The sequence below is a fragment of the Truncatella angustata genome (assembly GCF_020726525.1).
Source record: "Truncatella angustata strain MPI-SDFR-AT-0073 chromosome Unknown BKA67scaffold_10, whole genome shotgun sequence".
Classification (NCBI taxonomy): domain Eukaryota; kingdom Fungi; phylum Ascomycota; class Sordariomycetes; order Amphisphaeriales; family Sporocadaceae; genus Truncatella; species Truncatella angustata.
In genome coordinates, this window is record NW_025763390.1 from 1,509,117 (window position 1) to 1,523,178 (window position 14,062).

The 14,062-nt window shown below is 50.1% G+C and overlaps 5 protein-coding genes across 5 annotated transcripts; 3 read left to right on the forward strand and 2 right to left on the reverse strand.

The window, feature by feature from the left end:
• Nucleotides 1-688: 688 nt before the first annotated feature.
• BKA67DRAFT_583577 (caspase domain-containing protein) lies at nt 689-3,366 on the reverse strand. The gene has a single exon (XM_046104084.1). The coding sequence runs from the start codon at nt 3,057-3,059 to the stop codon at nt 1,104-1,106; it is 1,956 nt and encodes a 651-aa protein (XP_045952731.1). The 5' UTR covers nt 3,060-3,366; the 3' UTR covers nt 689-1,103.
• A 673-nt stretch (nt 3,367-4,039) lies between these two features.
• BKA67DRAFT_696106 (caspase domain-containing protein) lies at nt 4,040-5,881 on the forward strand (the record flags this gene model as incomplete). Its single annotated transcript, XM_046109338.1, has 1 exon — nt 4,040-5,881. The coding sequence occupies one exon, from the start codon at nt 4,040-4,042 to the stop codon at nt 5,879-5,881; it is 1,842 nt and encodes a 613-aa protein (XP_045952732.1).
• Nucleotides 5,882-6,991: 1,110 nt separating this feature from the next.
• Nucleotides 6,992-9,919, forward strand: BKA67DRAFT_664070 (CHAT domain-containing protein; the record flags this gene model as incomplete). The annotated part of the gene is made up of 1 exon (XM_046108309.1): nt 6,992-9,919. One exon carries the CDS (start codon nt 6,992-6,994, stop codon nt 9,917-9,919), a length of 2,928 nt encoding a protein of 975 aa, XP_045952733.1.
• A 1,094-nt stretch (nt 9,920-11,013) lies between these two features.
• On the forward strand, nt 11,014-11,790 carry BKA67DRAFT_541199 (N-terminal domain of NEFA-interacting nuclear protein NIP30-domain-containing protein; the record flags this gene model as incomplete). The annotated part of the gene is made up of 1 exon (XM_046100886.1): nt 11,014-11,790. One exon carries the CDS (start codon nt 11,014-11,016, stop codon nt 11,788-11,790), a length of 777 nt encoding a protein of 258 aa, XP_045952734.1.
• Nucleotides 11,791-12,370: 580 nt separating this feature from the next.
• Nucleotides 12,371-13,747, reverse strand: BKA67DRAFT_541200 (mitochondrial import inner membrane translocase subunit Tim54; the record flags this gene model as incomplete). Its single annotated transcript, XM_046100887.1, has 1 exon — nt 12,371-13,747. The coding sequence occupies one exon, from the start codon at nt 13,745-13,747 to the stop codon at nt 12,371-12,373; it is 1,377 nt and encodes a 458-aa protein (XP_045952735.1).
• Nucleotides 13,748-14,062: the final 315 nt, after the last annotated feature.

A 14,062-nucleotide genomic window follows, 5' to 3' on the forward strand; every position in this document is an offset into this window, starting at 1 on the left:
TCAAACGTGTGCACGGACTTAGAGAGGACGATGACAAAAGACCTATGCTCGTGTAGTTTCAGTGTGTAGCGTTCTTATTCGGTTACGTCTCAAACCCCATCAACAATGTAGTGAAGCTGACGGAGGGGGTATCACGGTCATGACTATGAAGTACCGCCTTGGCAGGTTAGAGTTTCAGGCGCATCTGGGGCTCGGCGCTGAATTGGACCACGGCACCGGGAAACTGCGTTATCATGGGTCAGATTGTGGCGCTGGAATGGCTACAGAAAGATATTAAAGCGTTCGGGAGACATCTGAACAACGTGATAATAGCGGTGCCTCCGTTGGTGGTGGCAGCGTACACATTTGTCGGTCCTCAACCTTCGCAAAAGACCTGTTTTCCAAGGCAGTTTGTTAGAGCGGACCGGACTTGACACCAGCAGAAGACGGACCTGGTCATGTTGCGTCAAATGAGTTGCCCTTTTCCTCGGCGCAACCCTGCAAGAATATCTACGGATTACAGTCAAAGCAAACGAAAACTTTTGTCAAGTCAGAAGCCATTTTATGACCACGGTGACCATACCAATATTGGGCACGAGCAAGATCCCAACAAGTATGCTACGGCAGCCAGGATTCATCGTTATGTCTTCAGCACCCAGGTTCGACACATCTAGGACCATACCTCATATCATCAACACTGACAAATTCGTTTGAAGAATGTTTTTGTAAAGTCTAGCTGATAGAACATACGAATATGGCATTGAACTTCAGTCTTACTACCACCTTCAGGTGAGTATATCGTATCATGGTATAGTGTTAGCCACTGAGAAGTGTAATTTGCGGCCCCCCTACCTAAATCGATCGTTTAAGCAATAACAAAGTCTTGGCCTGAGTATACATACAGCTTCAAGACTAATAGGTGGTAAAACCTTAGCTAATCTATTTGAGCTTGCCCGCAATCACCTGATTTACATGTAAGCACTAACTGCCGTATGTTATAATCCATGCTCCATCGATCAAAGTCTAGCATAGTCACAATGAAGCATCAAATTCTTTTGATGGCCATTGTTGCGCTTTCGCGTGAAATTAAGACAAATAGGTACAACATGATATCAATCAAATCTTCAATGGCGAAAAAGCGTCCTAACTGATAAATTGTATACCACCCAATCATCAAGATGGCTATCAGCGCTGGTAATCACTTTAATAGATGTTGGGGCCGAATGACTTGAACCCTCCGCTCTTCCGGAAAATCCAATTTTGTTTCTTTCCAACCATGAGATTGACGTTGGCTGTGACGTGATGAAGATTTTGATGGTGTCTTCGCAGTATTCCTGTCCGTTCTGAATCATGGACGATGGAATCGTAGCTCTTAGCTTTCTCCTACTTATGCCGGAGAAACCCTGCTCAGTATCTTGAATGGGTATCGTTTCATATGTCTTTCGAAGTATGTTCGTTATTTCCCAGTATGGGCCCAGGGAATATAGGTGAAGATATAGAGGATGGTTCCCCTGGTTCTCTAACTCAATTATGATCCAGTCGTTATGATATCGTTGGATGTTTTCTTGGATATTTAACTTCGTCCAGGACCTCCCGGCCTGGTCCATAATTTTGATACTGAATGAATTCAGAAACTGCATGGAGGGAGTTGTATTTTCTATAGATCTGACGTGATGATACCAAGCAAGCTGCTCGATTGTATTCACAACCTCTTGGAGACAATCTTCGCCTGGCGGTATGCGAGGTCGCTCAAATGATCTCTGCAGATTTGCGTCGCGAACTTCGTAACTATTAGTGTCTCCAACAATGACAGTGAAGGCTGCCGAGGGATCAGCTACTTCGCTGAACGTCGCATTCAGCGACAACCGGTGGCTGCATGCCTCAATCCAAGTAGCCTGCTGCGTGCTAGTAACCTGGAAATGAGTCCGATATCGAAGAAGTGATGGCTGGTTCTTTGGCATCGCGATCCAGCCCGCTCGAAAAGCCTTCGTGTCAGGTGGCCCATCAATCACTTCGATTTCTGACGTAAGACCTTTCGCATTGATGATACGGCCGAACGTGGAACCAGCCGTCTGAAAATCCTTTGACTTATCTGTACGATGACAGGAGACAAGGACAAAGACATCACCATTACTCAGGCCATGTGCCTGCCCGCCGTTCAGGTAAAGCCTCGAAGCCGTAGTGCCAATAACAGCAATACTCTTCACGAGGGTTCCTGCCATGCTAGAGTCAAAGAACCTTAAACTCTGCTTCCCAAAAAGCACAGGACTCTGCTGGCGAAAGTTTTGTCTAAAACTTGCCAGTAGCTGGCCGTACACGTCATCTATGCTTCCTTCCTTGATGCCATTTGAATTTAGTAACTTCAGAAGAAAGTAGGAAAGAGCACCATGTCTGGTTCTATCTCTGAGCTCAATCTCCCGAGCGACTTCATGGGGCCCACAAGCCGCCAGTATGTTATACTTGTCCGGATTGATAATCCACTCAGGTAATAACGAGGTATTGCGACCAGCGCGCATGTAGGCCCTTGCGCCGGCAGATGGGCGAGGGGAAGCCATGTCAATACCGATATCGTAAACGAGAGACCTACCACCATCGTCATTGTCGTGGCGAGATACCCCTCCCGAGAAACAGCAGTCTAAAACGACAGTTGCTTCACACCCAATCGATACAATCTTGTTGATTAAGTAGGCCAATTCGAATCCATGTAGATAGTTGACTCGCTGGCCACGGTCTCCTGCTAGCAGAGCCAAAGCCACATCGCCTGAGTTCCCGTTGAACTCTGAGGGAGGAATCCGCGTACCGTGGCCGGAATAATGAATGTAGACGAAGTCACCGGGTTTTGCCTCTGTGGCGATTAGTTTCAAAGTAGAATGAATGTTATCATATGTCGGCCAGTCACTTGGGTTTTCCACCAGTTGGCGTGGATCTGCATTTTCCGCGCAGGTAGCAGTCATCATAAACACCTTGACACCAGGGGACCTTTGCTCGAGACAGATCTTGACCTCCTGGACATCGTGGACACAACCTTTCAAGGGATTATGTGCATAAGAATTTATTCCAATCAAAAGTGCGTAACGCATGATGGCCGCTCGAGGTCCAGCTAGGGCGGAGCCAGTAATGCTGCTGACACGATGTGCGATATACAGATACAGCCTATCTTGTTTTGGGAACGAGCCGACGTTTAACTCGGGGTATGTATGCGAGATGCAAAGATGGGGCAGGGGTTAAAGAAGAAGGGTGTAGGACATCAATATATCAGGGATGAAGTATCGGGTAGCAAGGTAACGATCACGAATTTGCAGCCCAACTGTGCGGCCTTAGCAGCTGAATGTAGTCCCGAGCGTCCCGCCCGCGCCCGTGGCGATCCGTGCCATGGCAAGCCAGTTCATTTTTAGGTACTCTATCAGAGAAAGCACTACAATCATGTGATTGTTGACGTCGCCGATACCTCAGGCTCATGAGAGGAGTGGGGTAATAATACCCTGTATGCACCCCTCAAGCCCAACAGAACTCGACAGTGGACTTTCAATTTCAAAAAAAAAAAAAAAAGGCCGACACGAATAGTATGAGTTAAATAGCACGGTTCAGGCGAAGTCTATACAGTCCTTGCATGACATGTCAATCAACAATCGATCACTATTTCCTCTATATACCGCACTAAGCCAGTAACGGCGCCTCCGATAATATGCAGTCGTGCAAGCAATAAAATGTAGGTAGTAGAGGCAGCATTGAGGCAACTAGGCGTCCGTGGCGGATTACGGCGCTTGAAGGATGATACATAGCCGCTAAAATACCCATCCAATAACGCATCATCGCCAACTTCCCCAGCGGTAACTTGGCAATATGCCTGAGGCTGAACCGTGGCTGCCTTGGATGAGAGTGAGATTGAGTCATCTGGTTACCGCCTCTTTTCCCTCCCTTTTATCTGCTTGATATAGTGTACCAATGGCAATCAGACAAGGCACTGCTCCGGAACCTCTTTCGAACTTCTTTCCCTTTTGTATCTGAGGACACGATCAACATTCAACCAGTACCCTTCTCATATTGTAGACCGTGAATAATGACGCAGAAAAAGGCTTTGCTGATCGCTAGCAGCTACAATGGCCTTAGCGGTCCGTCCAACGATGTGAGGAACATGGCACTCTTACTTGGAGAGCTCGGATTCATTTCAACTCAATGTTGCGAACATCAAGCAACTCGGGATGGCATCCGAGCTGCTTGGAATCGTTTCATCGAGAGTCTTTCTTTGCACGATACTGTTGTGGTCTATTATTCCGGTCATGGCGGAATGGTCGAGTCTACAAGTCCAGTCAGTCGGGATACCCCATGGAGGCATCAGTTCCTTGTCCCATTCGACTTCGTCTCGAACGCGCACCATTTCAACGGCATCACAGATAGAGAGATATCTTACTGGCTCAAGCGCATGACCGATAAGGCGGACAATGTCACCATCATCCTAGATTGCTGTTTTGCGGGCCGCATGGCTCGTGATCCCAGCCACGGGGACAATGCGAAACCCAGAGGTCTCAGCATGGTTCGTTTTGAAGATATTGCAGCCCACGTCAGTATTTTGGAAACCGTTAGGGAACTTCGACTTGACGCTTTCCCTGAGGAAAACCCGTCCGCAGTTCGTATAGCAGCCGCTTCTCCCACGGAATCAGCATGGGAGTACTGCAACAGCAACGGGGAATGGTGTGGAGTGTTGACAGAATCACTTATACTCGTTCTTAGGGACATTGTAGGTTCCAACCGAACTATACCTTGGCGGTCTGCCATGATACGTGTATCAGAACTTGTTCAAGCGGAATTCCCTCAGCAACATCCTCGTGTGGAAGGTCGTGGGAACCGACACCCGTTCTCCAGGAGGGAAACCATTACGGGAGAATTCCCCGCAGATAAAAATGCGACCGATCTGCTCATCCAAGGTGGTCGCGTGTCCGGCATCCACCAAGGTAGCCTGTACAAGCTGATGCACTCAGGCAATCAGATCGCAGAAGCACGCGTCATGACCTCTGATGCATTCCAAGCCCGGGCCAGTCTTGAACCATGGGACCAGACACAGTTTCAGCTTCTCCCTAGCTCCCATTTGACGGTGGTACTCCGTGAAAATACCTTCCATAAGTTACCAATTGTGGTGCATCCTTCTACCCCAGAGTTGGAAAACGTGATGCGAACATCGAGATTCATTCAACCAGCTACTCGTCGGACGCCTGGTCCTCTGGCTACACTCTCTAGACAAGGCCAAAGCATCACTGTTTCCAACCACTTCGGCATAAGAATCTTTGAAGTGTCTTGGCCTGCCAATCCTACCCAAGTGGCGGATTTGATCAGGCGGTTAGAGCAACTGGGCCGTGCACACCATCTCCTGGGTCTACGGCCGGAACCCTATGAGCAACTTCGACACGGTGTGACTGTTGAGGTCAATTGGTTTGGAAATACTAATCGTCCGCCGTTCCGGAAAGACGGCACCGATTATCTGACTGTCAACGACCGAATCACAATCGGCTTACGCAATTCTGGAAGCGAGCAAGTGTATGCTTGGGTGTTTGCCATTAATGGTCTCGGCAGAGTGTCGTTGCCGAGGGCATCAAGTATCGATCTGCCAGCTGGTAGGGAAGAGGTAATCGGAAACCGAGGAAGAGGACTCCCAATCACATGGCCAACGGATTGCCCCTACAATGGCGCTTTGCCCGAGGCGATCATCGTCGTTCTTACCAACTCTCGCTTTGTGGATCTAGGGCATCTGAAAGATCCTGTGGGCACGAAGCATCATCGCCGTGGGGGTCTTTCCAAATTGGAGCAGTGGACTTGGAAGATTGCCGAGAATCGAACCATTGGAGATGAAACCGGCGATGATGTGTGCTTTGAGAGTATATATATTCCATACCTCTTGCGACGCTGAACCTGAGATGCTTGCCAATTTTCCGGAGAGTTTTACAATGATCGAATTGAGCAAAGCAAATGTTTTTGGGGGTTTGCGGTGGCTTAACGACGCTGTAGACTAGTGCTAAGATGCGGAGTATTGGCGCCATGATTGCGGTTGGAAATCGCTAATAGCAGTGGCTGAAAGATTATCATAGGGATTTTGCCTACCCACCCATCAGCTGGGTGTTTCAATCGCTACAACATTGTCCGGAGCTAGATTACTGTGCATTCGTGCAATTTCATAATTGAATTTTACCTCATACGTCCGTATTTGTACACTGCAAAATGCAAGATACTTGGAGTTCTGATTTTGCGCTACAACATTCGCAGTCCTATCTGCAAGTACAGTGGCTAGCCTGAAAAAGAAAAGAAAATACCAAACCTTGGACACCCAACTGCGATACTGGAATTTATTGAGTGCTACCTAGAGATATGACTCGAGGTAGCTGAATACATATAGCAGTGCTCAGTATGGAATCCGGGTTTGAGCTGGTCACTTCGACAAAGCGCCAAGCCGTACATGGTCATGGCTATTCTCAACTCAGCATCCCCAACGTGCCACATTATGTAGGCCCGATTACGACCAGTACATGATCCCACACTGGTGCAACCGAGAACCAATGTAAGCTTTAGATTGTATCAGTATCAGATCCTGCCTGCAGGAGGCGCAAGCAGTGCGACATGGTCTAAAGTCAGCCGTAAGGCATACTGGCAGCCACTGTTGAGATATCTCCTAAAGTTCTGATGCATCGGTAATTACCTCACATTTCGGTGAGCGGGTCAGCCTGGCTTCTATATATTGTGAGTCCAGATGGTAACCCCGCACCTGACGACGAATGTGTTCGTTTATGATTGGAATTGCCTGTACGTTACGTAATCGTACGTGGTTCGCTCGCGACAAGTGCTGTCTGCAGCATGAGACATGCTGGAAATTCTGAGTACATCCCTCCCTGGTGTTGGTCATCAGTGCCTATTTGGATCCCGGGTTTGCAAGGCTTACTCCTATACTTGCCACATTTGCCGGAGGCTGTTCAGGGACAGCTTGGACCTCAGGTACTAATGAACGCTATTGCGGCATGTTGTTAACATGTACGAATACGAAGTCTTGCTCACGAACGAGGGGGGAGAAAGCGTTACTAAAGCTAGTAGTGCGGAACCTGACGAAGATGGGATGTTTGTAGAGTTGGTAGACTTGCAGGATGCAGAGTTTGAGGAAACCTGGCAGTTCAACAAGGAACTGAATGCCAGATCACTAAGCAGTACATACGACGCCACAGAAATCACAATGCCTAGGTATATGGACGTACGCGATGTGCAGCAATCCGTTGGATCACGCAAGGGCTCTTCTCGACATAGAGACGCAATCAAGGATCTTAGCGACCTGCCAACTATTGGAGTGAGATATTTAGATACGAACGCTAGGTCTGACCTCGACGAGGATATAGATACTGGGCGGGATATCATAAAAGAGGCATCAGATTTGCATCCGCAGAAGCCTTCGCGACTGGTGAGCCTTGGGACTCTACTCAGTGAAAGGTTTTCGAGAGCAGGAGCAATAGCTGATCTCGACGAAGCTGTCTTTGTAGTACGAGAAGCTGTTGATGGAGCTCCCAAGATGTCCCCTAACCACGCAAGATATCTTGATTGTCTTGCGATTACCCTGCATACACGATTTTGCGTAATGGGTTCAACAGCGGATCTTTCGGATTCAATCTGGGCTGCAGAGGAAGCAACGAGTATAATGATAGAGGACAAATCTGATTATTTGGCATATCGGAACACACTAGCGATAACACTCAGAAGCCGGTACTTGAGATCAGGTGTGACGGATGATCTCAACGAAGTCATCCGCATTCGGCAAGAGGTCATCTCCAAAACGCCAGAAGAACATTTACGCCGACCAGTGTACTTGACTGAAAGCGGGCTCGAACTCTTCTACCGATATCTGCTTCACAAAGATGAAACGGACTTAGACGATGCTATTGAACGTGCGCGGGAGGCCATTAGACTGGCTCCATCAGGTGTAGCTGCGCCAGTCGATCAATCATATTGCCTCGCGTTTCTACTTGGAGAGAAGTATGCGGTGAGCAATATGGCGACTCATCTCGATGAGGCGATACGAGTTTCACAAGATGTCGTCGATCAAGTGCTGGAAGAAGATCACAACCGTGCAAGCTATCTTAATATGCTTGGTACCATGTTACATAGTCGGTACAAAAAGAAAGGAGCGGTAGTTGACCTCGAGGAAGCTATCTTGAACCACAAACGTGCCCTAGCTCATGCCGTTTCGCCGGCCGCAGTACGAATAACGGCAGGCATGAAGATTCTCGAGTACAGCGCTGTAATCGCTGACTGGCAGCACGCCTACGAGGCCTCCGAGGCTACTATAGGCCTGTTTCCAGAGCTGTTGCCGTGGTTAATCAACGATTCAGATAAGCAGCACGTACTGGAACCAGTCATCGGCTTCGCATCCGATGCAGCAGCCGCAGCACTGCATGCGGGTCAAACCCCTTCGGTTGCGCTTCGACTGCTGGAGCAAGGACGAGCGCTCTTTGCCACATCCGTGGAGAACCTGAGGCCAGACATGCAAGAGCTGGAAGAGAAACACCCCGAGTTGGCAGAAAAATTTGTTTATTTCGCAAAGGAGTTCGATCGGCCCGTTTTACAAAATCATTTTCAGGACCCCCAACATAAGCACCTGTTCTGGCAATCGCAAAACAGGCGGAGCTTCGAAGCGAGCAGTGGACTGAGGAAGGTCATCACACACATTCGAAAGCTTCCTGATTTTGAAGGCTTTCTGAAATGCCCGAGCGCGGAGAGACTGCAGAGTGCTGCAAGAGACGGCCCAATCGTTCTCGTGAATGTCAGCAGCTATCGCTGTGACGCAATAATGGTAGAGCTGCATCGGATACGCTCTTTGCATTTGCAAGCGATGGATGTCGAGTGGCTGCGGCAGAAAGTTTTGAGGAAAAACGTGGTCAGTCCTGTTATACTCGGTTGGCTCTGGGATGTTCTAGCAGAGCCTACGCTGAATGCTTTAGGCTTCTCGCAGGCGCCCTTTCAAAATGCTTGGCCACGTGTGTGGTGGATACCCACGGGAATCTTGACGCAAATCCCTATTCATGCCGCAGGACACCACGTCGGAGGGTCGTCGGAGACGGTACTTGACAGGGTCATATCATCATATGCCACATCTGTCAAGTCAATATTGAACAGTCATCGACACGAAACCCCGAATCTGCTTTCGAATGATGCGGTCCTTATCGCTATGGAAGAGACTCCAGGATACTCTAGCTTACCCTCTGCTGGGAGAGAAGTGGCTACCATCCGGGATTTATGCAAAGAGATGGGCCTGAACCCTCTCGAGCCTCGACATGTATTCGGCAACGTGTTGTCAGCCATGGCGCGGTGCAGGTTGTTTCATTTCGCCGGCCACGGGTTTACAGACGCCCGAGATCCGTCAAAAAGCTGCCTAGTTTTAGGTTCCGAACCGAGTAGGTTATCCATATCAAGTGTACGCAAAATGAATATTGGGAACCGGCAACCATTCCTCGCCTTCCTTTCAGCTTGCGGTACTGCCAGAGTCAGGAATTCGAGTTTTGTCGACGAAGGTATCCATTTGATCAGTGGATACCAGCTGATGGGTTTTCGTCATGTGATTGGCACTCTGTGGGAAGTTGACGATGGACTTTGTGCTGAAGTAGCTAAGGTCACCTACGAAGTAATGCGCGATGGGGCTTTGGGTGATGTGTCGGTAAGCCTTGGTCTTCATAAAGCCACAAGGGAGCTCCGGGATCGTTCGCTGCATGGGCTACAGGGCTACAGAAGCAGGGGAGGAGATATCACAGGAGTAGAGATGCCATTAGCAGGAGGTCATATGAGTGACACGGTCTCACACGATAAAGTTCAAACGACTGAAAAATGGAGGGACATTGGCGAATCTGACTCGGAAAATGAGGCTGATGAGCAGAAAGGTTGTTGGGAATGGGTACCTTACGTCCATTTTGGGGTATGACCATCGGTGGAAGCCCGGTGTAACATGTAAAGCTGGCTCTTGACCATAGCATTACTGACATCTCGCCCGTAAACAAGTATGAACAGCAATCATAAATGCGGCTAGCCTAGAGGCAAATTGGAGCGAAAGATCAAGACAGACATATCCTGCCACGAAACAGTCGTACACTTTGAATGAGAAGTTGACTTGCGAAGTGATGGGACTCTCGAAACCACGATGTGAGAAATTCAACGAGATCAACGACAAATGAGGTAACCTTGTTTTGCACAGGTGCCTAGAGGTCGAAAAGCAAGGGAGGGGATAAAGAGAAAGAAATGCGAGAGCGCCAGTGCCGCCCGGTGCTTGCATGTGGGGATAATGCCATACATTTTTAAGCTTTAAAAGCCTTTTAGAAAAGAAACTGTAATTAGTAAGGCTGTGATATAATACTACTTTATACTGTTTGTGATACTAGTATGGGGTCAAAGAAGAACGAGTTGCATTGGTGGGATGTTTGGGCAGAGGAGCTAAATGAACAGAGTCTGAAGGGCTGGTACGTTGGAGCGGCTGTAGTGTAGTATTAAGTGCGTTCGCAAGGTCTAAGAACATCTTCATACAGAATCAGTTGGACATTAGTTAGGACAAAGTTTTGAATGGAATAAGATGAAATAAAATGGATTAGAGTTTCTACCTAGGAGTTTGTGTCTTCTTTGTGTTCGTTTCATTACATTGCATCTATGACAAAAAACGCTGCTACGGTGCCTCGGCGTGATGAAGAGATTCTAAATACTATGCATTGCGGTATTATTGAGAGTATTTGTATGACTATAGACTAGACTACCCGTAGGTTAGACTTTACCATAATAACTTGACTGGTTGAACAGACTCCGTAGCCCTCCCATAATTGGCCCCACATCCAGGATGAGCTTCCCCAGATTTTAGCTGCTGGAGCTTTTGCGACAAGGAGCTATTTTGGAAGCGATCACGAATCCCATCCCAATATACTGAACAAACTGCGACATTTAACGAACCCCAAGTTCGCAAGCCATTTTCACCCCGAAGTACTCGACACTACAGCACCTGGCCTCAGCCGGTCAAAGTCCGGCCACCTGACGATGTCCTCCCGCTTCGTCTCCGGCGGCACCATCGCCGGCGACGCCAGTTCCCCCACCACCAACACCGACAGCACGCCCGCGCCCGCGCCCTCCACAGCGACGACCTCGCAATCCAGCGCGGCTTGGGAAAAGGCGCAAGCCCAGCTCGAATCGGACCGGCGCGCCCGCGAAGCTGCGCGCAAGGCCGCCGTGGAGTCGAGCTCGGGACAGTCGCTGTACGAGGTGCTGCAGGCCAACAAGGCGGCCAAGCAGGCGGCATTCGAGGAGTCCAACAAGATCCGGAACCAGTTCCGGGCGCTGGACGACGACGAGGTCGACTTCCTAGAGGAGGTGGAGGCGCGGGAGAGGAGGGAGGCCGAGGAGCAGAAACACGCCGAGGAGGTCGGGCTGAGGGAGTTCCGGGACGCGCAGAAGAAGCTGGAGGGCGCGACGGCGAGTGTGGATGCCGCGGAGGAGGGCCAGGAATTGGTCCCAGAGGTCGATGCGGCGACGTTAGACGAGTGGAGCACCGGAGCCGCAAGGAAAAGGAAGAGGGAGAAAGAGCCCGTGATCAAGGGGATCAAGAGGAGGGCCAGCGAGAATGCTAAAGACGGCTCCGAAAAGAATATCGCCATGAAAGATGAGCGACCACCGGCTTCCAGTCCCTCCTCAAAGGCCGGAACCACCAACTCGGGAATCACGAAAGATCAATCGCCAGAGACTGCACGGCTAGCAGCTACTGCCAAGTCAAAAATGGGTCTTGTTGACTACGGTTCCGACGAGGATGATGACGACTGAGAGATACGATAGAACGCATCGGAGCCAAGTGAACGTACGGGAAGACCACTGCACGACAGGGTGAAATCGGCTCTCTAAATTGTTACGGCCGTGTAGCTTGGGAGCTCTCAGACACAGCAAGCCACTCTATTGAAAGGAAGACCAAGTTGCTACTGCTCATTGCCCCTGTTATCAAAGCTATATCCGCTCGGGGTGGGACATGTGCACCTCATCCGTGGTGCGACGAGCAACCTGGATGAGCCGACTCTGTGATCAAGGGCCGGGCCATGAGCATTGAAAGGTCAAGGGGTTGCTGGTGAGCATAAGTAAGAGGAATCGGCACCATACTTTATCGTGGTCTTAGAAGTAGAGTCGTGATCGATTGTACAAATATGGCGCAATGATGCCGCCAAAGGTGGGAATTATGCCAGTTCTATCTACAGCCAGCCAGACCACAGCTCGTCTATAAACCCAACCAAAGAGGCCAAGATATTGTACAGCCAGCGCGCCTTGTAAATGCGTGAGATGGTATCTCGTAATTATACATGATTATTCCGACAAGGGATGGAAATATAGCCAACCTCGTTCAACTTTGCCTGGCTCATTCGTCGTCGTCTGAGGAGTACATTCTTGGCGGAGCAGGCGAAACCGCCCACCGGTATAGACTTCTGAAGCTGCCCTTGAGCCAGCCTTCAACATCTTCTTCTGGTACCACGATCTCTCGTGCGCGGGCCTCATCCTCGGGCGATAATTCAAAACGTCGCATACGCTGCGATAACCTCGAGTCAACGACAATGGGACTGATCCAGATCTTCTCAGGAGCGGGCGTCGCACCGACTACTTCACCCTCCTTGGGCTTCTCCTCCTTCCATACAGACTTATGCCAGTCCTTCTCCTCGTGCTCCAATACAGCTTTCAGTTCGGGCTCTTCACCGACTGCATCTTCGCGGTACTCTCTGGCATGTCCCAGGCAGACGGCAGCGACTTCACGTCCGACCTCGTCAGCCAGGTGACGACGATTCAGGAATCGGCCGAGGCGAATAAATGTATTTGTGAATCCAAGAAGATGAGGGAAAGCAATCGGTACTGAAGGTGAGAACTCGGAAGGTATTTGTCTGGGGAGGCTTGAAGTGTCGTAGTCGTTTGTGGTGTTGTATGGTAAAGGTTGCGGTGGCCTTTCGGGCTTCTTTTCCTCCTCTGTCTTTTCCTCCTCCTTCTTTTCCCCTTCCTTCGTCTCTTCGGTGCCGTCACTAGACTCGACAGGCTTCTCAAGCTTGGCCACCTCCGGAACGGGAGGAGCTGTTAACGGTCCCAGCCAGCCTTCATGTAGACCTCGGATGTATTCTTTCCACGTATGCCGGCCGACGACAATATCGCCGTTGATGCCGGCCCACTCCGGCGTCGCGTTCCTTTCCCTTATGCCTTTGACTATCTCTTCGCCGGTCGGCTCTTGGCCCTCATCGCTGATGACGCCTTCTTGTAGTCGTCGCGTGCGCCTTATCTTCTCGGCAACAGCCGCCCTGACGTCGCCTTCCTTGCGACCCTGGATGAACTCCCAGTCGAGGCCAGAGGCAGCCAGGATGGGCTTCATGTACTCGGTGAAGTGGTCCTGAGCGACCCTCAATCCATCGTTGGGCGGGCTTTCAAGGAGGATGGTGAGTTTCCTGGGGAGTTGTGTCGGGCTGTGAACGGGCTCCTTGGCCAAGTGCGATACGGCTCTGCTCCACCTCGCAGTGGCGCGCTTCTTCTCCCTCTTGTCGTATATGATGGCGGCCGAGAACGAGCCTGTAATGGCCCAGAAGATCAACCAATTGCGCGATGGAAGTTTCTTGGGCAACATTCCAAAGCCCATCATCTGCAGAGCAGGGTTGGGGGGAGCGGCTTTGTAGTTGGCAGCTGCGGAGGTTGCTGCTGCGGAGGTTGCTGCTGCGGCCGCTGAGGCAGCGGCGGGCGCCCCAGGGGGCTTGGTGTCGGCCATGGTGTTGGAGATTGGGATGTGTTGTAAATTTCGGAATGGAGTTGTTGTCACGATCGCAGTGCGATGCTGATCCACGGGATATCCAGGAGTTCCTCAGCCAACTTAAGTTATTAGCACTAGACTAACCAAAATTTTGGGACGGATGCGTTATCGCAGCTCTTATCAACCCACTAGCCCCATCTCCAGGAAGCGCTGCTCACTCCAGCGACGGACCGGTGCAGCTGTTGCGCCAACTCTACTCAGAAGCGAAAGCAAACACGAGTGATCGAACACACAACGTCAAGGCATGAGTAGGTATTCTGTCCATTCCCAAAA

What these genes read in the sequence shown, in the direction of transcription:
- BKA67DRAFT_583577 (XM_046104084.1), bottom strand. Translation starts at nt 3,059, where the DNA reads ATGCGTTACGCACTTTTGATTGGAATAAATTCTTATGCACATAATCCC.